This window comes from Anolis sagrei, chromosome 3 (genome assembly GCF_037176765.1).
Source record: "Anolis sagrei isolate rAnoSag1 chromosome 3, rAnoSag1.mat, whole genome shotgun sequence".
Classification (NCBI taxonomy): Eukaryota; Metazoa; Chordata; class Lepidosauria; order Squamata; family Dactyloidae; genus Anolis; species Anolis sagrei.
Window position 1 is genome coordinate 110591274 of NC_090023.1, and position 26604 is coordinate 110617877.

The window sequence follows — 26604 nt, forward strand, 5'->3', positions numbered from 1 at the left end:
ATATATTTGCTTTGAAAATGCCTTTATAGGGTAAAAGCTAATTGCCAACATGCTTTTATGTGCCACGTATGGTGGATTGTATGTCAAATTATTTCTTATGGGTCAGCAGCTTTTATTACACAGATGTACTCTTTTAATGGACTATTTGTGGATATGGGCTGGCAACCTGCTAAATTTTGTAGGATGTTTTAAATGCCCTTCCTTATTGAAGTTCTGTAGCTTGGAGTTAAATCAATTGCAGGCCGGACTTGATAGAAACCAAGTAAATGAGCATTGCATTGAGTATATGTAAAAGAGATATTTCCATTCTGTTTCCAAGGGTCACTATCAGGAACAGTTTCACCTCTGGTGAGCCCACCTACGCTGCCTTTCTTTCTCCGTTCAGGGTACTAACCCACACTTCAACCATCCAATATGAGCAAACAGGAAAGCTGACTTGGTTTTGAGGCTGAGTAGTGGCAGATTCTGCTGCGACTTCCTAAAAAAGCAGTATGGAGAGAAGCAATTGAGATAAAAGGACAAAAAGAGGCATGCCTGTGCCATCTATTTCTTGGCCTTTTTGTGAGAGGGATGGAAGAGGAGAAGCAGCTTTGGATGGATCTAGAGCAGGGGTCCTCAAACTAAGGCCCGGGGGCCGGATGCGGCCCATCAAGGTCATTTACCTGGTCCTCACTCAGGGTCATAGAACCATAGAATCATAGAGGCGGAAGAGACCTCATGGGCCATCCAGTCCAACCCCCTGCCAAGAAACAGGATTATTGCATTCAAAGCACCCCTGACAGATGGCCATCTAGCCTCTGTTTAAAAGCCTCCAAAGAAAGAGCCTCCACCACACTCTGGGGTAGAGAATTCCACTGCTGAACGGCTCGCACAGTCAGGAAGTTCTTCCTCATGTTCAGATGGAATCTCCTATTTGTTAAAATTGCTCTTTTTAATTATTGTATTGTTTTAGGTGTATTTTGCACTACAAATAAGATATGTGCAATTTGCACAGGAATTCATTCATGCTTTTTTCAAATTATAATCCAGCCCTCCAACAGTTTGAAGCACTGTGACCTGGCCCTCTGTTTAAAAAGTTTGAGGACCCCTGATCTAGAGGGATGGATGGATTAGTGGAATGACAAGGGAAAGTAGAGAATAAGGGACAATTTTTCCAATCAAAATTCTTTTTTCAGAACTGCTTTTCTTCTCACAAGGAAAATATTGTTGAAAGGCCTCTACGTATTTATATACATGTAGTATGTTTAGTAGTGTTGTACAGCATGGGTAGTAAACATTGATAAGTCTGGAAGTTAGCAATGAAAACAAAATAAATGCATCCCATCACCCAAAATGAAACAAGTGCCACCCTCCCAAACTGAAAGTGACACTAACATGCATTGGACACCAATGGGCAGTGGGCACTCTTGCCATTGTCCCAATACAGGTCTTTGCTATTCATTAACAGGATTTCTTAGCTCCTCTGCTACTTAGGTAAGTATAAAGTAACATTAAGTAAAAAAAAATGATGTAGGATCCCAGTGGAGATTATTTCAGAAACAGAGGGACAAGAGCAGTGAGGTGATATGTGTGAACTCAACTCATGGATGGCATTTTCACCTTCTTTTCACAAGGTTTTATCATCACCAACTCATTTGCACTTCAATTTAATTTCAACATAACAATAATTTGCTACCTTTCACCAGTGTTTTAGGGTTTTCCAACAAAGCCATTTTTATTAACCTTTCCATCACTGCCCTCACATACAGAATAATGTTTCTGAAGCATAATAATAATAATAATAATAATAATAATAATAATAATAATATAACAACTTTATTTGCATTCCGCCCTATCTCCCCGAGGGGACTCAGGGTGGATTCTAGCATTACAATGGCAAACATACAATGGCAAACATTCAATGCCTACATAAAAAAGCACAATACTAACATAAAATCCCAGAAAAACCCCACATATGAAAGTAACATTAAAACTTAACATCAAATGAAAGCCTAAGATCAGATAATTAAACTTAACATCAGTAAATTAAACTACACATAGTCAGACAAAATTCTACAGGCCAATAACTTGTAGCATTGCTTTTTAAAAAAAGAGTCCATGCCATGTATGTTTTTAATTATTACTGGATGACAAAAAGTGAGTAATTTTGAAAATGAAGCTATAACAACAGTTCCTGGCATGTCAATTTATGAGAGACATTGTTTTCCTAAGTAACTTTACAAGCTCTGAAGGCTATCATGCACTCTCCTTTGCTTTGAAACATTGGCTCACAGCCTCATCGAAGAGTCAGGAAGAGGCAGTTCTGTACATCTATACATTTGGACCAAAATTGCTTTTTAGGAATCCATGAAAGAAAAACATTTGTTATTTTTTTTATTCAATGGAAAAGGAAAAGTGTTTAAAATTTTGATTGATCGGTTTTGATGGTGCTTTTGGGCTGATTGGATATGGCTTTGTACTTGAAACAGAAGGTGAAAATATATCTGATTAAGCCTCAAATATTTGCCAAGTTAACATTTTATGGAGACCTGATTGGCAACTGACACTTGATTGCAATTGCTAAGTAGACTGAGGAAAAAATAAACCACCACAGCTTTGGCATGTGCATTCTTTCTCATTAATAACATTTTCTCCTTCAGCCCCACTTTGATGTAGTATTCATTTTGTACTCTGTGCTATCCAATGTGCCATCCCTTGCATACAGGGCAAAATGGCAGGAATACTACCAACACATATATAGCATTTAACCCTCCTTGTCCATGGGTTTAGCATCTATGGATTCAATCAGTCAAGACTTCGAAACATTGGTAAAAATTATCTGTTGTGTGGCATACCCTACTGTAGCTCCCTACCATTTCACAGATTTTCAGGCTCTTTCTGGCACTGGTTTGAATTGTTTGCTATTTTATATAAGGGGTGTAATTTTCTTATGTTACTGTATATAATGAGACTTGAGCATCTTCTATTTTTGGCTTCTCTGTGTGTGTTGGTGTTGGTGGTAGTTCTAGAACTAAACCACAGCGGGTACTGAGGTCCCAATGTATATGCAACATAATCAACTGAGTGTTTATTTTAATCACTTTAAAGGGTGGCGACAGATTGAATTATACAATGGATAGTCATTTTGGAGGCACTTGCACTGATAACAACAATATCAATCTAAGCTGTTTCACATCAATTTACAATGCTAAAGTTTTAGAGACAACAAGAACACCCTCCTCCATTTAATAGCATATTTTAGCCAGCATCACAGTTGCCAATTTTTTTTTCAATAAAATAAATTACTATTAAAGTCTTGAGTAAACCAATGCTTATAAAATTCAGCAATCTCTTTTTTATGAAATCAGAGCTTGGACTGATAAGATGTATTGTTCCAAGATGACTGACACATAATAACAGATTATACCAGTTTTGCCTTTCAGATTTATCCACTGATAACTTTATATATTACATGAATAATACAATGTGTAGCCTTGCCTTGAAAACAAATTGTTCTATTTCGACTCAAAAGACTTTCCAAAGGAACGCTTTGATGACTTGTGTATATTTTGTTCCATCGTATATTCAGATATTACTTCATATTTATATCCCTAAAACAAACAAAAGCAACCACTACATAGTATACTTAGAAAATGAAATATTAATCAAACAGTCGATCCTACAGTTTTTATTACAAAAGGTACTAGATCTCATCTAATATTAGAAGATATTATTTATTTATTTCTAACATTTCTACCCCGTCCTTCCCAACCTCCGAAAGAGAACTCAGGGTGGCTTACAATGGCAGCAATTTGATGCCGACAACATACAATATATTACGTACAACATTATATAATAGAGGCTTGGTTAGTCTCTTGGATGAGAGATTGCTATGAATATAGTACCAGGTACTGTAGGCAATATTTCAAAGACAGAAACTGGCAAAAAAAAACACCTGATTTTTCCTTGTTTAAGAAAATGTTATGAAATTCATGGGATTGCCTTTTGAAGGCACATACACACATTAATCCATTAATAGAGTGCATATGTGGAACAAGATCTGTTCACCTATGAACAGTTCATATAACTCAGCATATTACACTTAAATACACTTATATAAAGACATTGTCAATGCAAATATGTTTTAATATATTGTTTAATGAAATTTCTGAAATATCTGAATAACAGGATCATGTGACAGTAGTTGTGACTGTGGCAGCCATCACTGGAATCCTGATGATGGCTATGAATCATAGAATCATAGACTTGGAAGAGACCCATGGGAATCCAGTCCGAGCCCCTGACATGCAAGAACAACCACTCAATTGGCTCCCATACTCTGTTTTAAAACCTCCATTGAAGGAGATGCAACCACACTCCAAGGCAACATATTCCACTGTTGAACAGCTCTTACTGCCAGGAAAGTCTTCCTAATATTCAGAGGATTCTCTTTTCCTGTAGTTTGCATCTAATGATATATGTTTTTATTGATCTTGCTATGGTTTTGTATTATATGTTGATGTTTTAATTGTATTTCTTTTTTTGGGGGGCATTGAATTGTTGCTGACTGTAAACTGCCCTGAGTCGCCTGTGGGCTGAGAAAGGTGGTATATAAATATAGTATATAAATCAATAAATATAATAATAATAAATATTGGTTATGTCTTAATCTCTTGAGCAGCTAAGAAAAAAGCTAGTGCTCCATCTTCAATATGAGATCCTTTAAAAATTTTAGATGTGGCTATCACATCACCTCTTAATCTTCTCTTCACTGGATGTAACAAACAAGCCATCTTCAGTACTTCCTTCCATAACATCCTTACTCAATGCAACTGACCTTTGGCAGAAATCAGCCTTGTTAACAAGCCTGAAAAAGTTCCCAGCCTGCCCAAATAAAAAGCAAATGCTCCCTCACTTGTGAGACTGGGGCTGGAGATAGGAAAGGAAGGAGTGAAGACTCTTTCCATCTTCTAGAAACCTGCAGCATTTTTTTTCATCTGCCCATTATCCTCTATTGCAGTTCCTTGTCCTCTTTAGCCAAATGTTCATTTCTTACAATAGATGAATGAGAGAGAAGGTTCATGGAAGATGAATGGAACAAAATAATGCCCAGCTATGTTATCTTGCCTAAGTCAACTAAAGAACTGTTAACTGATGTTATTTTAGCAATTATGATAGATACACACAGCACATGTTACAAAAAGCTCTCAAGAAATAATCTTCAGTATGTGAGCAAGTGGCATTTTGTAACATCCTAACACAAGCACCTCTCAGTGGCCACTTTTATAAATTTGAACATGATGGATTATGTATTTGAATACTTTTATGCCCAAAACAAAGCCCAGCCACATTATAAGCAGCTGTGGTTGGAAATTCTGGCATTTATTACTGATGTGAAACATTCTTACAGGGAATTGTAGCAAGAGCGAAACACTGATGAGATAGTGCCAAGTGAGGGTAATAAATCTGTGATCCACTGTTCTACTTTGCCTGTTCTTCTTCCAACAGACCATAGAATCTCTTGGTAGTTTTTTTTAACTATAGTATCTCATAAATCAACTGACAAAAGTATTTATGGTCTACAACAAATAATTTATATGTAATAAATTTGAAGAGCACTCTCCAGTATACTGTAGTCATAAACCTAAACATTGCTCTACCAAACGAATAATCACAAATCATCATTAAATATTTGAAAATTTCAGTAGATGCCCTGCGAAAAACACATATTCCTTATACTAGTTTAATTATTTTAAGATAGGATTTAATTCTTAGGCTCTGGAAAAAAAGATGTGTGTGTGTGTTGGGGGCGGGGGGGGGGGGGGCGTAATCTTATTTGAGAGGCTACAAAAATGTGAGAAGCACAGATGTAATTTGCAGTTGTCCTGTCTCCTTTCTTTCTTCCATAATGCAAGTGTTAAATTTGTTGTGACAGGTGGCATTTTGGTAGGGTTTTTCCCTATCTGTCTTTGTAAACACTGAAATCCAAGAGAGACAGATAGAAAGAGAGGGGCACAGAAGTACCGTTGTCTTTGATGGGCTCCAAATGCTCCTAGACATGTATGAAATGTGCCAGGGTGTTTAGCTCAGAAGCGATTCTGCACCAGACACCTACACTCAAATGTGAATTCTCCAGAGTATTCTCTCTACCCCATCTATCTGACATACAGTCCCTTCAACAGCTTTGCCTTGCCCTAGTTTAACAATTAGACACAGAGAAGGGAGGCATATTAAAGCAGAAGGAAAATGAGAAGGAGGTGGAAAAGGAAGCATTCTACAGTCAGTGCTGTCTTAACAGCATTATAGGCCCCCAGGCAAAGCAGTGCACTGGGCCCTGCTTACGCAATCACTCACAGAGATAAAAAAGGAGGAGGAAGATTACTCTTCTTCATCAAAGAAGATAGGGTGCTTCCCTCTTTCCTTGCCAACAATACCAAGTGCGCCCTGCTTTACACATGATATAATATATCCTGTGCCCCCTTTTTAGTCCCCCCCCCCGACCACTCCCCCACATTGGGGAGGGAGAGAAGGAGAATGTGAAAAACAGGAATGAAACCAAAGTGTATGTCATTATTGCATGCAATAAAAAAAGGTAAAATTTCTATTGCAAAGGCAGACATTCCAACTCTTTATTTGTTGTTCTTGTTTATTTGTTCAGTCGCTTCTGACTCTTTGTGACCTCGTGGACTAGCCCATGCCAGAGCTCCCTGTTGACTGCCGCCAGCCCCAGCTCCTTCAAGGTCAATCCAGTCACTTCAAGCAGTGGGTTAAACCCATGTGCCGGCAGGACTGAAGACCGACAGGTCGCAGGTTCGAATCCGGGGAGAGCGTCCCTCTATCACCTTCAGCTCCTCATGCAGGGACACGAGAAAAGCCTCCAACAAGGATGGTAACACATCAAAACATCCAGGCATCCTGGGCAATGTCCTTGCAGATGGCTATTTCTCTCACAACAGAAGTGACTTGCAGTTTCTCAAGTCACCCTGACATGATAAAAAACAAAAACAAAACTTCAAGGATACCATCCATCCATCTTGCCCTTGATTGGTCCCTTTTCCTTTTTCCTTCTTTTTTCCTCAGCATCATTATCTTCTCCAAGCTTTCCTGTCTTCTCATTATTTGGCCAAAGTACTTCATCTTGGCCTCTAATATCCTTCCTTCCAGTGAGTAATTGGGCATTATTTTCTAGAGTATGGGCTAGTTTGATCTTCTTGCAGTCCAAGGCACTCTCAGAGTTTTCCTCCAACACCACAGTTCAAAAGTGTTGATCTTCTTTTCACTCAGCCTTCCTTATGGTCCAGCTCTTGCATCCATAGGTCACTATGAGGAATACCATTGGTTTAACTATGCGGACCTTTGCTACAATTCATTTTTCCCCTTCTACTGAGTTAGTGGGAGATTTGAATGTTGAATGTTAAAGTCTGGTCTGTGCATTGATTAGCATTGGGCCCCTATGTTAATACCCATGTGTTAAGGCAGGGCTGTCTACAGTCAATCCACTGTATTTATGCATTTCTCTTTCCCCAATTTGTCTATTTGAAGATTTAATACAGTCTTTCTAGGTACTCCATGGCAAGCAAGCAAAGTTTATTGATTAGTCCACTAACCTTATCAACATAGGTACTCCATGGCAGAAGTTGGCAATAGAGTCACACAGGATGATGTAAAGATTACTAGAGATGTGGGTTTTTCCATGGGTCTGTATGCTACTATATCTGGAATGAGTTCAAATGATCTTATGTACATCTAGCAGGTTGGATGCTCACTCAATATAAGTGCTTCTCATTTTGTGTTGTGGGGCCCATCCTTAAGAGGGATGGGAAGAACAATTAACATAATAAATCATATAATGACCAAAATTATTAATGCAAAACCTATTAATCAAGAAGTATGTCTCAATAGAAACCTTGGCAAAGCTTAACTCACATCATTTGGTATGACTAGAATATGTTATATACATTCTAATTATGTTTATATAGTTTCCAAAACCAACTATACTTACTTAATCAGAGTTGGCATTATTGCAGTGTAGATCTACAGCTGAACAGGATAAATGAAGAGTAACGTAATAAGGACTATTTTTTTCATTTCTTATAAAGAGGTTTTCAGCAGAGACTTAGCAATAATGTAAAGATTACTCTTAAGTGTGGCTACCTGCTTTCAGAAAAGACAGGGATCTGCCTGTGGTATGATGTAGCCAGAAAGCAGTACTTTGCATTGACATGACCATTCCTATAAACAACCAGTTGTGACAGATGGTAATCCATCATCTTTATAAAAGATAATTAGTAAACTTCCTATTCCACAGCCACAAAAGGCAATGTGCAATCTGGCAATACAGGCACTTGAAGTGTTTTCTTATTCTGTTTCTCTCACCTATCATTCTTACTCATCATGTTCAAATCTGCAGTGACTCAGTTTTTTTTTAAAAAAATCCCACAACAGTTCTGTGAAATAAGCTAATATTAGCTCTAGCAGTTTACATGTAAAAGTTTGAATCCAAACTGGGATGGAGTTAGAATTTTAGTTAGTTAGCTTTCAAAACAAACAAATCAAATGTGTCACTTTCTAGATATTACTGGATGGTAATACCAATAATCCTGCAGCAGCTTTGGCTATATGATGGGAGGTGCAGTGCAACATCTGATAGGCCATACATGCCTTTGACTGAAATATATACATAACTGACTTTCTTATTTAAAATTAAACTTACTTCACATTTAGACATTTTTACATATGGAAATCTGTTAGACCATTATGAATGTGTAGCCTGGAGCAATCTGCTACATCTTCAAATACAGAAGTAGATCTTGGCTGTTGATGATAATGAGGGTTTTCACACAGCAAAAGCCCTGAATCATACAAAAGTCTCATAATAGTCAGAAAGGTTCTTAATGGAAACTCTCAGTTTGTCAAAGTGTCCTTTCTCATTGAGGACAAGAAAAATAGTGAATATAGTTGTCCCTCCACATTTCTGGTTTTGACTTTTGTGGGTTTGATTATTCACAGATTCTATTAAAATATTCTCCATGAATCTCTAGATCTTCACTTTCTCTGGTCCTGCTGGAGGGCCTAGCAATTTCTAGATGAATAGAAGTTGAGCATGAAGTCACATTGGAAGATGTATACATTTCTAGAGAGCTGCTCTCTCTGATTCTGTGCTCTTAAACCCAGTAAAAATTGAGGGCTGGCTGTATTTTTTACAGTCATGTTCAACTATGGTCTAAAAATGGGGGAAGATCTTAGTGTTAGAGGAAAGATTTTGGAAAAGTAGCATTGCTATAATGTAATCAGGAAGTGATAGCACCTCGGGAAATTAGGTCTCATTTGGGTTGCACTTGGCAAGACTTTTTAGAGACCATTTTATTTGCCTAAGCATTACTGTGGTTTCAAAGGCAGTTCTTCTGTGGGGCACATCAAGCAATTTTGTGGATCTTTTTACACTAGGCAGAATAACAGTGGAGTATGCAGTTTCATACCTGTTTCCTGTGCTGGCCTAATGGAACAAGTCAGAGGGTTGCTATGGGTTTTTTTTCTTTGAATAAATTTTTATTGATTTTATCTGTGAATTTTAATACTGTTTCAATTTAATTCAGTTTTAATGTTTGCATATTTGCATAATTTAAATTGTATGCTAATGCTTTTATGTTGAGTTGCTTTGAATCTCCCTTGGGTGAGGTAAAGTGGGGTATAAATAAACATCAATATAATAATAACAACAACAACAACAACAAAGAAGAAGGATAAGGGAAAACTTCCTTAAACAACATACATCATATTCTCCTCCCCTTACTTTCTTCTCATTTCTCTCTTCCTTTCTTCAGCCTCTGATGGTGTTAGAGCTACTTAGCCTTTCCAAGCACTTTCTGCTTCTTTGCTATGACTTGAGAACGGCAGGAGCTATTCTTGGCTTTTCACGTGGACACATTTTTCCTCTGACTTATTCTCTGGAGATCCTTTTTCTCTCACTCCACCCAAATATTATTTTCCATCCCACTGTGATATCCCCAACTGGCATGTCTTGAAAAACCTTTGTTTCCCTCAGAATAAACAAATGTGTCACCTAAGTCAATGGAACTTGAGCAAATGTACAATTGCAATGTCAGCTTCCTATATGTTTTTGTTTTGTTGCTAGTTTTTGAGAGAAAGAGATTAGGAAAGAAAAGAATGAATGACGGAGAAGCCCTGAACAGATAATGCAATCATACAATTATCTATTGTATGCTTACACTACTGAAGCAGCTAAGTGACAACCACAGAACTAGTGCAATGGTTAAAATGTCAATGTTTTATGTCCATGTTTGATGTTTTTGTATATGTTTAAATTGTTGTAATTCATATATGCTATTGATTTAGATATGCAATGTATTGCTTTTATAGTATTTGCAGCATTTAATTTGCAGCATTTAATTTTGCCATTTATTATGTTGCACACCCCCTTGAGTCCCTCCAAGGATGAGAAAAGCAGTACAGAAATGCAATAGATAAATAAATAAATAACACTAGGGTCAGTATTTATAGTTTCATATATGCCCTTTGTAATGGATTGGCCTACCTTAAAGGGTTGGTGAAAAAAGACAGAAACCAGACCAGCTTGCTAAAGCTAAGGAGAGTTGAGGGGAAGAGCAAACAGGCAGCCACATAGCCAGAAGTGCAGGCTGATTGGCTGATGAAAATGGAGAGAAAAGCTCAGCAACTGGAGATAAAGGGAGCCAGAGGCAAAGAAAAGGAGAAAGGCAGCCATTTTAGATCAGTGAGGAGTTTGGTGGGGAAAAGATAGTCGGAAGTTTTGAAGGAGGGGGGAGGAAGGAAGGAAGACATTTGGGAACTGTTTGCTTTATGAAAGATACCTCTTTGAGGATAATAGTTAATAGGCCTCTATAGTGACTAGAGTGCTGTTGGAAGAAGGGAGAAACAAAAGGTTTTAAAGGATCCTGTTTGGATTTTCTGTGTGTGGAACTTTGTTTTAAGAAACTCAAGATATAAGTACCATCCTTTGTAAAAATAAAACCTTACAAGTTATTTGAAACCATTACGCATATTGACTGTTCAAAATAAACAACATTTTCCTTTTTTATTGCAACTGAAGTCTTCGTGTGAAATTTTAAATATTCAGTGAAGGAGGTGGCCTATAAAATAATAAATTGTTGGCAGCAACAGAAACCTTTAATAAATAATAGGAGGCAGCAAAGGCAAAATATAAAATACAGTGGTAGCTTCCCACTGTCTAGTCTTGTGTGTGTGTGAGGGTGTGCGTGCTCTGACCCCTCATGGTCTTGCCTTGGGCCAGACCTTGCTGTTTGTCTTTTGTCCTCCATCTTGTGTTTAGTGTGCCTGTTGCAAATTCTGCCTTCTGTCCCTCCATCTTGGTTTTTTGTTGTTGTTGTGAATGGTGGCAGTTTGTGATACTCTGCAGGTCAACTCTAGGATATTCTTCAGCCAGGAGACTTCCCTTTGAAATGTTTCATTATTACAGGCAGTCCCCAAGTTATAAACAAGATAGGTTCTGTAGATTTGTTCTTAAATTCAATTTGTTTTTATGTCAGAACAGGTACATCTTTTAAGGGTAACTCTAGTCACACACACACACACCTTTGGATAGCATAGGGAAGGATTAACATGCCTGTGATTTTTGTTTGGTTATCTGTGCCTTTGTTCAGATTTCACCACACTTTCTGTCCCTGTTACAATTGGATTTTGAAAAATTTGGCTTGTTGTGGTGAGAAAGCTTCAATTGAGATGCCCTTTTTTCCATGATAACTCTTTCAGGAGTGAATTTCCCTTCTTAGGGGTTGATTTCTCTCACTTCCTGTTGTTGCATCCCTGTTCTTAACTATGAGTTATTTGTAATTTGGATGTTTATAACTTGGGAACTGTCTGTATTTGTGGTTTCATGTATCCATGCAAAATTTGGGCATTTATCCTCCCATAGATATCGGGGTTGTACTGTATTTAATTTATATCCTATTGTTCTCCTTGTACAAAACACAAAACTTCTTAAAACAACTTCTTTGATTCCTTTAAAGCAGAAATGACAGAGAGCAGGAAGAAAGACTGATTGAAATCTCTGTTTGATTTGTCACAACCAACTGCAGTTGTGCATAACTGTACCTCTAAGTTCTTTGCTGAAAATTCAGAAATTCAGACACAGTCTTCACATATGAAGAATGATGTAAAAATACATTTCAAAGTGCTAAGTCCTAGAATTAATGGATGACCAACCAGCCTAACCAATTACAATCAGTCAGTGGAAGGCAACCTCCTATTTCCCACCCACAGATGCATTCTTCCCTGCCTGTGGTGAAATGTGAAGGAAGGCAATAAGAGGTGCAAAACCAGTTAAAGGCTTTCCCACTCATAATTTTCATAATAGCAAGTGGTGGACTGGGTCTAAAAATATTGGTTGCCAGGAGACAAAGGGGGCCCATCAACAACATAAGGCATATGTCTTTTTATAAGACATAAATGATTTTTAAATAAAAATACATAAATGAAAAGGGTACAATTAACAGTATTGTGAAATAAATGTACATATTAATAATTATATAGTTTGTTGTGTATGTGTGATGTGTGTGTGTGTACACATGCACACACATATACATATACATATACACATACACATACACACACATACATACACACACAGCAGATACTAATTATAAATACAATAATGTTTAATGGGGCTCAATTGTCATCGGGCAAGCTGACACTTTGGCCAGCCCTCCACTGATACCTGCACACTTAAATGCAGTGATGCTGCACTATATTGACATGAGTTATAACATGGGTGTGCAGAATGATAGAAGAAACAGAAACACAGGATGGTGAGTGGTCAGAGTAAGCCAGGCAGTACAGAGAGATCAAAACTCAATCTTCAGCATAGAACAGAAATGGTTCCCCCAATCTTTTATAACCACTATAAACAACATTAGTACCTGAATCAGTGACAAGGACCTGGCTTATCCTTACCTTCTTTGTCCAGTGCTATCTAACATGCTATGATCAGGAGAAAATAATGTGATCTTCATATGATAATAGTTTGCTACATGGAAAGAGGCATTCTAATGCTACAGATTTGGTTCATAGGGATTTAAATAGTAATTGCACAGGAAGCTTCCATGGAGACCCAGGGTGGGCTTTAAGGAGACCCAGGCTCAAATCATATGAAACTCAGTGGAGACCTTGGACCAGTAAATGGTTTCCTGATCTATATCAGAAGGGCATTGTAAGGATAAAACGGAATGAGTATATGAGGAGAACTATGTACATTATCATTAACTTCTGAAAGGAAATGCAGAATAGAAATGTAATAAATAGTACATGGAATCAGTAATATATCTGTAACTGGTAATCAAAATAATTATGGCAAGAAATGAAGAAATGGCTCTGCATATGCATACCTAGCTCAAAATCCAAAGTAGTCATGGAAGTTTTCATTTTGTCACAGATTTTTCATGATATAAATATGAGTAGGAGATAATATAATGCAAGTAATGACATTGTAGCAGTAAAGTAGCACAGTCTCAAAGAAATGAAGAAATAATATATAGAAAGAGAAGAAGAATACCCACTCCCCCATCTCCCAGCTACCTGATCACTTCTGGCTATAGTTTGCTTTTTCACCGTTGGCAAAGAAAATTAATTTTAAGCACCAACAGCACAGCACAGTTTATGAGCCAGGTGCCTTTGCAGCACAGTGAACATACTTATGTAATGTATTTACACCCCCACAGATACAGAATCCATCCCACAATTGCATTCCAGATGACAAACTCAAATATATATATCTTTGGCAATCTAAGGAATAAGATGCAACTGCTTCAGATCAACTTTTTATCATATGCAATACATGTGAAAAAAAGAATCTAACAGTCACTTGTCCACTCAGATCCCTTCAAGGAAAAAGTCCTGTTAAGATATACATGTCTGCAGTTGTGCTTGAGACCATAGGACTATGTGGTTGCCAACTATTCCTATTATAGCTCATATTCTAAAATGATAGGGGTGGAAAACTTGTGGCCCTGCAGAAGTTGGATTACAGCAAATGATTATCTGTGATTATTGCCTTTGATAGCTGTAACTGAAAGGAGTTGGAGTCTGAAGAGCAAGAGGAGAGTCAAACTTGTCCTTCTCCCACAACAGCACGTCTTCAGACAGTGAAGAACTAAGCGCACCAGTGTTCAGGGCTTTTCTTGAAGCCTGAAAGTGTGGAAACTACAGTCATGGTTTGATTAGATTGTCTTAATTCAGCACAGGTATTACATGTGGTCTTTTCTAGACATGTTGTTTCCAAGTCTCTCAACTGCAATGAGCCTTATGTACCCCTAAATTCTGCATCTGCACTTTAACCATGCATGGCTTGAATTTTTTTTAAAAAAAGAATCAACCCTTGATTTGCCATTTCATAAAAGAGACACCATTCTACTATGCTATTGTAGATAATGGAACTTGAACATCTACAGATTTCACTAAGTATCCACAGGATGGGGCAGTCTTAGAACCAAATGCCAGCAGATACCAAAGGCCTTCTGTAGTTGAACCTGGGGTATCTTATAAGGCATATATGCTAAGATACAGAACCCATCCTCCAACCCCCCTTTTTAAAAGTTGGTGGGGATGAGGGAGAGGGCCTTCTGGTGGTGGCCCCCCAGCTCTCGAACTCTCTTCCTAGGGAGATCAGACTGTCACCTACCTTGTCCTCCTTCCACAAGAACCTAAAAACAAGGATGTTCCATTGTGCTTTGATTAGGCAGTTCCAAAGAATTGGCCCTTTAATACCTTAGTTCTGGCTCTCCACTCTACAATCCTGACATTATAAAGCCCAAGGACATTATTCTCCCATCCCTGCCAATGAATTTTGCACTTTCCCTTAGCTCTATCTAAAAATTTTGCACAAACTCAGAGCCTTCTGAACTCAGCACTTTTATTGGTACTGTTTTCATGATGTTATGTTTTATTGTGATATATTTCTATTTGGTTTTGTTTTTATTTTATTGCATTACGCTTTAGTTCTGTGCTCTCTGGGCTTGTCCCTTTGTAAGCCGCCCCGAGTCCCTTCGGGGAGATGGAGCGGGGTATAAAAATAAAGTTGTTGTTGTTGTTGTTGTTGTTGTTGTTGTTGTTATTACCTATTCAACATTTGTATGGGAGAAAAGACTGCTCGGTATGGATTCCCAACAACAGAAACATAATCCACAAGTACTCTATTATTAGATGGAAAGTATCAACCCTTTTATAAGTTGACTGAGGTCCCTTTAAAATTGGTAGATGCACATGCCAACTTTAAGTACAGGCAAATTCTTGAGAATCAGCAATCCCTTTCTTTGGTCCCATGCCTCAAATTGAAAAGGAATAATATATTCAGTAATTATGTTTTACTAACAGAGCAGAAACTTGTGTGATAACATCAGCCAAAGCACTGAAAGGGCAAGAGTACAGAGCTATCTATCTCGGAAGCCTGCACAATTTATAAAGCTTCTTTCAAAACAAAACCATAGAAGTTTCCCCTAGACTTCTATCTCATAAATAATGAAAAATAACAACAACTTGGATGCTCTCCTTAAGCAATTAATATTGGATTTGTAATGCGAATATTTTTCCTTTCAAGGTACAATGACTAAGATCCAATTGAAAGTGGTAATCATAAACCACAGATTAGCAAGAATGTTTTTTTTTTTAAGCTGGTCACCTAGCAACTTTGCCACTACCTGCTGCTATTGCAAATAAGCTGAAGATAACAGCTTTGTGGGTAATTATAGAAATTAAACTTTTACTGACACAAATTAAAAGTAGAATAGATAAAATGAAATAGGTTTAAATTGAACCCAGTTCTCTAGGAAATTACCCCCTTTCAAGCTTCCAGCTGTTGAATCTGCAGTTTTTATTCTTTTCCCACCTCCTTTATATTCTCATTGTGCTTTGGATGAAAGACAGGGAAAGAAAATCAGTTAGTCTATATTGCTTTTTTACAATTGATGGTGGAAGAAAAGCACTTCCTAATCCCCTCGGAAGTGCTTAAATGACCATTATCCAGCAGTCCAGGTAAGAGTAATATTAAGAAATTGTAGCAGGTAATTATTTTTCATGGATTCTTAATTTTAAATCCCCCTTTCCAAAGGGTTTGGGTATCTGAAATGTTTCAAAATAGATTTGAAACATTTCAGATACCCAATGTTTTTTTGGGAGGGGGGCATATTTAAACTCCAGAGAAAAAGACCTTCTATTGGCCTCAACCCACTAGAAAATGTATTTATTTGTTTTATTTATCCCTCGTGTAAGCAGACAAAAATGCCTAGGAGTTGTAAACATTTTGTAACCCCAATGAGGATTTTATTGATTTATTGGGCATACCCACCCCCTGGTGGCACAGCGGGTTAAACCACTGAGCTGCTGAACTTGCTGACTGAAAAGTTGGCAGTTCGAATCTGGGGAGTGGGGTGAGCTCCCACTGTTAGGCCCAGCTTCTGCCAACCTATCAGCTTGAAAAAATGCAAATGTGAGTAGATCAATAGTGCCACCTTGGCAGGAAGGTAATGGTGCTCCATGCAATCATGCTAGCCACATTACCTTGGAGGCGTCTACAGACAACACCGGCTCTTCGGCTTAGAAATGGAGATGAGCACCACCCCCCAGAGTTGGACACGACTAGACTTAATGTCAAGGGAAACCTTTACCTTTACCCCCCCCCCCCAAATCTGCATTCAACCAACAGCAAGGGTTGGAGATAGTAAAGTGGATGAAAAATGACATGAAATGAGATAAGATGGGTACTTCTTATATTAGGCCAATCTTCTATCCCCAGTGAATTCGAACATTAATCTCTGGAATGCATTTTAATCCTTGCTGGATGTTGGCATTCATTTTGTTCCTCCTGCTGAACCTTTCACCAAAATGAAGCTACCGTTTTATCAGTACCTGTTTTCTTCATGTTCAAGGGACTTTTTCAAACTATGTTGTAGGCTATTGTTATTGAGTGGTTGGAGGTTAATTCTTTTTATAGGGGAGGGGGATTCGCGTTAAATGAATTTTATTTTAATTTTAAAAACCTTCTACTTCACCACATCAAGACTTGCCAAAATAAGGCATGGGGCATATATTGGCTTGATCTGCTCCATAGCAAAAAGAAGAGCTGTGCTCAAGGTCTCCAATTCAGCTTGGAATCTGATCTAGCCATTTGTATCTGGACTTGGTTCAAATCAGATTTAGACAGAAGACATTCTGGTCTGCATCCGAAATCCAGACTGAGATTTTGGAATCTAGTTTATTTATTTTTCTCATTGAACTTGTATAATTTCAAAGACTTTATATAAGTCCATTCCATAATACACCAATTGGAAAATGCTCCTGAGATTCTCTCCCCAGTAAAGGTGCAAATGATCAAAATCCAACTCTCTTTCTCTTTCCCTTTTCAATTTTCATTATTTAGACATGTAAGAGAACTCACTTTTTTGCTCTTTTAATGTCCAGATCTCAAGATTGGATTGTGCAGATGCATTCCAAATTCAAATTGGGCCAATCCATTGCAACCCAGAACTAAAAAAAATCAGTCTGAATCAGACTGATTAGTTTGGTTATTTGGGGCTAGTTGCACAAGCCCAACCAATTCCCTTTGTTATTTGGTATCCTTTTTGCTCCGTGATTTTATGCTTGCTGATAGGAAAAATGTACATGGCATACCATTAAAATATGGAGACGTTGTTGTGTAGGTTTCAGTGTTGTGCAATGACTACATCATAGGGCTAGCTCTGTATACATTTTGCAAGACAAAAGTGCAAATATATATAATGATCAACAATTGTATCTTGCTTTTTAATACAAAAACTCAATTCTCATCAGTAGAAAATGCAAACAAATCAGTCATGTGTAAAAAAATGTAAAGTACAAATCAATTTTTTTCAATGTTTCTGGATGATATTCAGGTTTCATCTTTGCCAAGGTGTTGCATATAGAACTCTCAACCAGTATTCCAGAGTGTAGGGATACAGTTTGTCAGTTGCAGACTGGCTAAAACCTGCAAATCAGAAAAACAGAACCAGGATGGAATCTAATAATTCAGGAGAAGAGCAAGATGAAATCAGAGATGCTTGTATAATGTTATTAGTCTGACATAGTAGAAGCAAGACTCATTAATGAAAATGCTTGCTGATCAATCATAATTCTTACAATGTGGGGAATGAACACTGCATAAAAGGTCTATGAAGTTTGCAGTAAAGCACATTGAGAAATGAAGGCTTGTTATCCAAACAGCAGGCTGAAATGCCATTATGCTCTTTCCTCAAGAAACATTTGTTATTGAGGACTTGGATTTCAAGATGTTAAATGCTAAACTGTTTATAGGTATCTTTATGGACAACTGTTCATTGTCATGCCCTTTAATACTGAAATCTGTGTGTTCAAGTGGTGGAAATAATTATATTTACCGTATATAGAATATTTCCTACCAGATCAAAGTGCCTGTCATGTATTTCTCCTCATGGCTGTAAACTGGATTTAGTATTTTGTTGCAGGGAGGCAGCACCACCTTCTGTGATGATTTGTCATTTACTTTACATAGTGAAACTGTAGCAATCTGAGCCATGTATCACTTTTAGAATATTGTTCAAGAATATGGATTCCCCTGGTTTATTGCAAGATTATGAATTTGGATTCACTCTGTATCAGATTTTTAAAGGTGTAGATATTGCTAGAGGTACAAATTTCCATGCAGATAGAAATTACAGGCATCTAAAATTGGTTTCGGTGACTAGCAAAGGGTTGCAGAAAAGGACAGAAAGAAGAATACCCTCCTTCCATGTGCTTTTGCTCTCAGAAGACCTCTTATTTGAGGGATCTACTATGTGAATGTTTAAATTGCATCTTTATCTGTTCTTAATCTCTATAATTGTAAATAAATGCATATATTGCAAAGTACTTATACTTCAGTGATTTTCTGACTAGAAGAAATTAGAGTTCTTGTATTTTATTTATTGTGTCAGAAGTGAGTTGAGGGTACAGTTAAACTGCATTTAAAAACACAAAGTTTTAAAAACTTGGCATTATACTAAATTTTCTTTGACCAGAAGCTTGGGGTGCTTCTGGTGTTGCTGTGAGAAGGTCCTCCATTGTGCATGTGGCAGGGCTCAGGTTGCATTGTAGTCTGTAGTTTGCTCTTATCCACACTTGCATGTTGTGGACTCCACTTTGTAGCCCCATTTCTTAAGGGTAGCTCTGCATCTCGTGGTTCAGCCTGTTCAGCGCCTTCCAGGTCACCCAATCTTCTGTGTGTTCAGAATGGAGTTTCTCATCTGGTCTCAGCCACTGAATAAGGTGCTGGGTTTTATCCTGCCACTTTTGGATTCTCGCTTGCCGTAGTGTTCCTGCAAGTATCTCTCTCGATCTTATGAAGCTGTTTCTTAATTTAAGCCATTGGCATGATGGTTTATATCTGAACAGAAGATGAGCCAGAGATGTCACTGCCTTGGTCCTTTCATTATGGGCTGTTACTTCTCGACAGATGTCGGGTGGTATAATACCAGCTAAACAGTATAATCTTTCCAGTTCTGTGGGATGTAGACATCCTGTGATAATGTGGTATGTCTCATTAAGAGCCACATCCATGGTTTTAATGTAGTGTGATGTATTCCACACTGGGCATACATATTCAGCAGCATAGTAGCAAAGTACAAGGGCAGATGTCTTCACTATATAATATTATATTATTTCTAGCACAACTTTTTGATTGATATTCAAGCAGTGCTTCTTATAAGTCGGAACACAGTCCAGAGTGACTCCCAGGTCTTTTGGTGTGCCCCAATGCTCCAGTGGGATTCTTTTCTTTTCTTGGTAAAGATTGTCTTATTGAATAACAGTCAGCCCTTCATATTTGCAAGTTTGTGGATTTGATTATTAATGGATTTGATTCAAATATTCCTTTTAACTATCTATAGATATTCTGATACAATTCTATGGAGAACCTTTGGCTGAAGTTGATTATACAATCCAGATTTTTTTTTTCATGGCAGGAGCAACTTGAGAAACTTGAGAACTTGAGAAAGTCGCTTCTGGTGTGAGAGAATTGGCTGTCTGCAAGCACATTGCTCAGGGGATGCCCAGATGTTTTAATGTCCTGTTGGAGGCTTCTCTCATTTCCCCACATGAGAAGCTGGAGCCGACAGACAGGAGCTCATTCTGTTCCCTGGATTCAAACCGCCAACCTTTTGGTCAGCACTCCTGCTGGCACAATGGTTTAACCCATTGCACCACCAAGGGCTCCAGAATCCAGATGGATGACGTGGAGATTCCTAGTGGGGTGTTCTTTCAGGATAAAAAATAGTATTTTTTTAATTCACAGTTTTTCCACTTTCTTGTGGACCTGTGCTTCCACACCCAGCAAATGTAAAGGACTGGCTGTACAACTTCCGAGGTGACTGGGAAGTGGGTAGTTTAAAAATCAATTTGATAAGGTATGGAACAAACCTTGGTAAGCAATGAATACTCATATCTAAGAGTAAGGTATGTGCTATAATGCACAAAGAGAACCGAACTTAAATGCAGAATGACTGAATTAACAATAATGGAAGACTTTGTGGAATAACATTTCCTGGAAACAGGGAAGTTTTTTTCTGAATCTTATTCATTTTCAGCTAGACCCATTGAATCTGTTGGATTGAGATAAATGTTGCCTGAACATTCAACGGCAAAGATTTTAAAAAACTGCAAATTGGTTCTCATGGTGGGAAGAAAATAGTTAAAAATACTAATTTCATTCTTCAATAACAAAGTTAGTGAAGAATAATATCCATCTTATTGGATTTACCATCATAAGGAAATCCAGACTGTCTTTATGTTGCTTTAAGAAGTTAATAGTGCATGTTTGTTAGAATTTTATACTGCATGTAGTTATACATGGTTAATTCTGATATTTTTAGCTTTGTCTTATCGGTGTCTGATTTTCTTATCTTCTTCCCTTTCCCCTTCTTTCTCATAGACTGTCTACAAAGCCTGGCTCTGTTCCCAGTATTTTGAAGTCACCCAGTCTCACTGCAACCACACAATTCCTTGCAAGCAATACTGTTTGGAGGTTCAGACAAGGTGTCCATTTATATTACCAGACAATGATGATGTCATCTATGGAGGATTATCCAGTTTCATCTGTACAGGTATGGAAAGATTTCACAAGCTGTTGCTATAATGTATATCTGAATGTAGAACTATATTTTTAATCTAATTCAAGTTGTTCTACTGCCATTTTTATTACTAGAGCCAAGCAGATTTCCAGGGTTTCAAAGCAGGGGCAGCTAAACCTTTGAGAGAGAACATCATGTTGAATGTACATTATGCCCCTTCCCATGGCCATGAATCTGCTACCCAAGCATTCTACAGTCCCCGAATCTCAGACTACTATTCTCTTGTCCTTGAGAACTGCAGAAACTCCTCATTTACTTCTTTTTGTACATGACTTCTTCATTGGCTCAGAGCCCTAGAGTTAGATATCTACCATTCCCTTCTGTCTACTTTTTCTTTTCCATGCCACTTCTTGTTCAATTGTTTTTAATGCACTTCCAGTTCTCGCAGTTTCATACAGAAGGTGTTTTGGATTCCATTTTCCACAAGACCTTATGTTGGCCTAACTGGCAGGGATTGATGGCAGTTGTAGTCCAAAACATCTGGATGGTGACAGATTGTCTACTCTTAGACTAGATAGAGCTTTCCATGCTCTTGGGGACTGAATCAATTGTGTATGGGATACAATGGAGAAAGATGCACTGCTAGAACAGTGATATTTGTCATCTAAAATTTGCTGCATGGACTTCCACAGACCAGGCTACAATCCTCTCTAGAAAATACTTGGCTGCTCCAGACCAGTGGCTTGGCAAGCAATCCCATCAAAGCTGTACTTGAGCTGTGGAACACAAAAATTGCTAGGGTGGTGATCACAGTTACCTTTGAGAATCCCCTTCATGTGATAGAGCCAAGCAAGCCCTCTAGTGTGCAAGGGAATTGGCAGTAATGAAACATGTGGGGCTGAGATTGAGTGTCAATAGTGGTCACTTGGAGCCGATCCACCTGAATATGGCTTAGAGCCATTGGAAGGCCTATTCTATGGAAACAGTGACAATGAAGGCATAATATGAAGGTTATCTGGAAAGTAAAATTACAAGATTTTTTTACAAATACAAAAATGAATATATTTTAACAAAACTTACATTGATTGTAGCATAGGTGTTACATTATTTTTTCCACATAATCACCATTCAGTTCAATATATTTTGTCATCCATGGGATGAGTTTTTGATGCCTATGTCATAGAAGTTTCCCTCTGCCTTTTTCAGCCAGTTCGTCACTTCAATTTTCCCCTTGTCATCATTGTAAAATTGTTTTCCACCAAGGTGTTCCTTCAATTTAGCGAACAGATCAGGGTTGTGAGAGGAGTGGGCTTAAAACTTTCCAACCAAATGAAGTCAACAACTCTTGTGTTGCATGAGTGATGTGTGGATGTTCATTGTCATGAAGGAGACAGACTCCCGCCGTCAGCATTCCACAACATTTGTTTTGGATGGCTCTGCGAAGTTTCTTCATGGTCTCACAATATATTCCGTACCCATTTTGTCACATGCTGTCATGACATAATATCCTCTCCATAAATTGATTTTTTTTGCCATGATTCCCAGTGGTGTTTATGCCCTTAGCATTTAGGTAGTGTATTATAGCATGAACTTTGCACTTGGAGGGAAACAGAATTATTATTATTATTATTATTATTAAACTTTATTTGTACCCCGCTAGCATCTCCCAAAGGACTCGATGCGGCTTACAAAGGACGAAGCCTCAACACAACAACAACATAAAACAATACAACTCAAAGCAAATCAAAAACATAAAGCAATATCAACAAAACATTACACCATAAACACAGTAAAATCAAGGCCGAGCCAAGTAGTGGGTACAGATTAAAAAATGCTGGGTGTGATAGGCGGCATGTTGGATTTCAGGGCATGTGCAATGTGCAGAGGATCTTAAAACTCTAATAAAGTGCTTCTGGGACATAGTGCTGAAGTTTCCTATTCCGGGAAGGTACATCGGAACAGCCAGGTCTTCTAACTCTTTCTAAAGCCTGCCAACGTGGATGCTAATCTGATGTCTTTGGGGAGGGTGTTCCAAAGTTGGGGGGCAACCACAGAAAAGGCCCTATCCCTCATCCCCACCAACTGCGCTTGTGACGCAGGCGGGATCACGAGCAGGGTCTCCCTGGATGAACGAAGGGAGCGTGTGGGTTCATAAACGGAGATGCGGTCACACAGGTAGGCAGGTCCCAAACCGTTTAGGGCTTTGAAGGTAAGCACCTGCACCTTGAATTGGGTTTGGTAGGTAAACGGCAGCCAGTGGAGCTCCTTAAACAGGAGGGTAGACCTCTCTCTGTAAGGAGCGCCAGTTAACATTCTGGCCACCACCCGTTGAACCAATTGGAATTCCCGAGCCGTTTTCAAGGGCAGCCCCACGTAGAGCGCATTACAGTAATCCAGTCTAGAAGTCACCAAGGCATGGACCACCCCGGCCAAATCAGCCTTTGCGAGGTACGGTCGCAGCTGGCGTACGAGTCTTAGTTGTGCAAAAGCCCTCCTGGACACCGCCGACGCCTGAGCCTCAAGCGTAAGTGGTGAATCCAAGAGGACTCCCAAACTGCGGACCTGTGACTTCAGGGGGAGCGTAACCCCGTCCAGCACAGGTTGCCACCCTATACCCCGATCTGGTTTACGATTGACTAGGAGGACCTCTGTTTTGTCAGGATTGATCTTCAGCTTGTTCGTCCACATCCAGACAGCCACAGCGGCCAGACACTCGTCCAGCACTCGAGGGGCCTCCTTGGAATTAGGTGGAAATGAGTAGTAGAGTTGTGTGTCATCTGCGTAGAGATGGCACCTAACTCCAAAACTCCGGATGACCTCTCCCAGCAGTTTCATGTAGATGCTAAAAAGCATGGGAGACAGAATAGAGCCTTGCGGGACCCCCCAGGTCAAAGGCCAGGGGTCCGAGCAGGCTTCACCATCTGTGATGAACCCTCTAGGAAGGACTGGAGCCATGACAAAACCGTGCCCCCAAGAATGAGGATGCCCATCTCTAACCTTCACCACAACACCAGTCGATGAGCTACTGACGACTGGCACTGCTTGTTCATTTCTGCTGGCTTCTCATTACATGGCAGTGATACCAACTTCCCTCAAGAAAATTCCCTGTGAAAGTTACTTTCCTAACTTTCCGGTTAGGCCTTGTACATCTCTTATACCATTATATGCATCTGCAGAATCTCACAGCAAAACTGTCATGAGCGCTAAAGGACCTTCTGTTCTCTGTTTCACAAGAATAGAATGAGGACTACATGACAGTCCATTGTGAGGAATCTGGAAGATGCTTTGCAGACTAAATTGGTGAAATGTTGCCTCACTTGGGTGCTGTAGTTGATAAAAGTCAAGTGGATGTAATCTTGGTTTCTGCTTGTTCTGTGTATACCTATCCATTCATACAGCCTGAGGTTGTGGAGTGGATTCTTAGAGAGGTGAATGCCACCACATGTTTGTTGGATCCTTGCCCTTCCTGAGTTATTAAAGCAGGCAAAGGCAGACTGCTTTCCTGAAAGAAAGAGATTGCCTAGATCAATGGTTCTCAACCTGGGGTCTCCAGATGTTTTTGGCCTACAACTCCTAGAAATCTCAGCCAGTTTACCAGCTGTTAGGATTTCTGGGAGTTGAAGGCCAAAAACATCTGGGGACCCCAAGTTGAGAGGGCTACCTCTCTGGGGTGAGACTTGGGAGCATTGTTTTATGGTTGTTTTGGTCCTTTTTGGAAGGTCAAGCTCAGAAGATTGTTCCAGGAGATTCCTGCTCAGTGAGGCACTCTCAGGGCACAGTTTTGTTCCCCCATCCCGTTTAATACTTGAAACTACTAGGAGAGGTATCCTGGAGTTTCGGTTTTGATGTTATCAGTATGATAATGGCAGCCAACTCTCTCTCCTCTTTCTGATTCCAAGGAAGCTGTTTTCAATACTAAATATCGATAACAGACTAGATGAAAGTGAAAAATGGAAGTATAATTTAAAGGGCAAATTACTAATAGGCAGTCAAAAGATAGATGGGAGAATAGGGTTTAAACCTTGCTTGCTGGGGTTATACACACTCTGAAATCTAGACATGAACTTTGGTGGCGGCGGCCAGGAATATGTTTGCATAATTAAAACTACTGTGTTAACTGCACCCTTTCTTGGAGATGTCAGATCTGGCCACAGTAGCATATTCCTTGATTATATTCCATTTGGTAATTACAATGCTTTCTGCATGGGTCTGCCTCTCAAAATTGCTTGGAAACTTCAGCAGGTCCTAAATGATACAGCTAGACTGCTGACCGGGGCTGATTGTAGGAAGAGTGTTGATGCTGTTTCAAAACTCTTGGTTTGTTTCAAGCATAGTTCAGATCCTGGTTATGATCTCAAAACACAATATAACTTGGATTTAGGCCATTGGAACGGTCATATAACTGTTGTTATTATTATTACTGTTTCTATAATGCTTTTTCTCCCAGTTTGAAATGCAAACCACCATACAACAAATTAAAAGACGCATTATTAAAATTCATGAATGTTTTCGCCAGCTAAAAGATAACACTGAATGAGCCCCATTGCCTAGGAGTAGCAACCAAGCAGGCTGTTTCCTATGTCCTCCCCAGAGAAACCTGGGTGTGTGGTTGAAATGAGAGAAAACCCTCTTCCAGAAATCATAAAACATTTTTGCTAATTGTTATGCTGGTGTAGAAAATGAGATTAAACCACCAAAAATTAAAACCAGATTAAAATAAGCATTATTAAACATGAACACAAATAGACATGTGCTTTAATGGTTTTAAATTAGTGTTTTAAAAGTAATGTTTTAATTTAATTGACTCGTTAATGCTTTTATATTCATTCAATTATTTTCTTTTAATACATATAATAAGACAGTTTGAGTACCATCTGCAGAGAAAGGTGAAGTATAAATCAACTAAATAAAATACATACATAAAGCATGTATACACTGGTCCCTTGTGTAGACTGACCATTCCTATGCTTCTGTGACTTGAAACACAGCCCAGGCAAATTCTGAAATAATCTGGGGCTGTTTGGGTCTTATTACAGGGAGAACAGGTGATACTTACAGAGATAACAGTAGGAACTTTATCATACCTGCTTTTGACAACGCTGTTAAGAGTAATGTATGCATACAATATTGTGGCTAATTAAATCTGTTGAATTCACAGAGCAGAAGACCTTTATCACCATTTTTAAAGATGCATAGCTGATATTAGAACAAAGTTAGAGAATGTTTCTCCTCATTCAAAATGCGATCTCTGTTTTTAAATAACTCAATAGGGTCATGTCACTTTACCTAGCTCTACAACTGAATCAAGCCCTTTTAAAATAAATCCAAAAAATTAGGAGGTGATCTGGAATATGAGCAGAGTTTATAAAAGTAACTTTTTTGAATTATAGCTTCTAGATCATTCTCCAGACAGTATCATTTCTGGCTATGCTGCCTGGTAGATTCCAAGAGCTTCAGTGCAAAAAGGAACTTATAAAATGTGAATGCAAAAATGTAAGACTTCTTTCTCCATACGTTGCCT

The 26604-nt window shown here is 38.6% G+C and overlaps 1 protein-coding gene across 1 annotated transcript in view; it reads left to right on the forward strand.

Moving 5' to 3' along the window:
- The window catches only part of NALF1 (NALCN channel auxiliary factor 1), a 434567-nt gene that overhangs the window by 399663 nt on the left and 8300 nt on the right, over positions 1-26604 (forward strand). The window contains exon 2 of the mRNA XM_060769593.2: positions 20945-21116. Within this exon, the coding sequence (XP_060625576.2) occupies positions 20945-21116 (172 nt within the window). The remainder of the gene's footprint in view (positions 1-20944; positions 21117-26604) is intronic.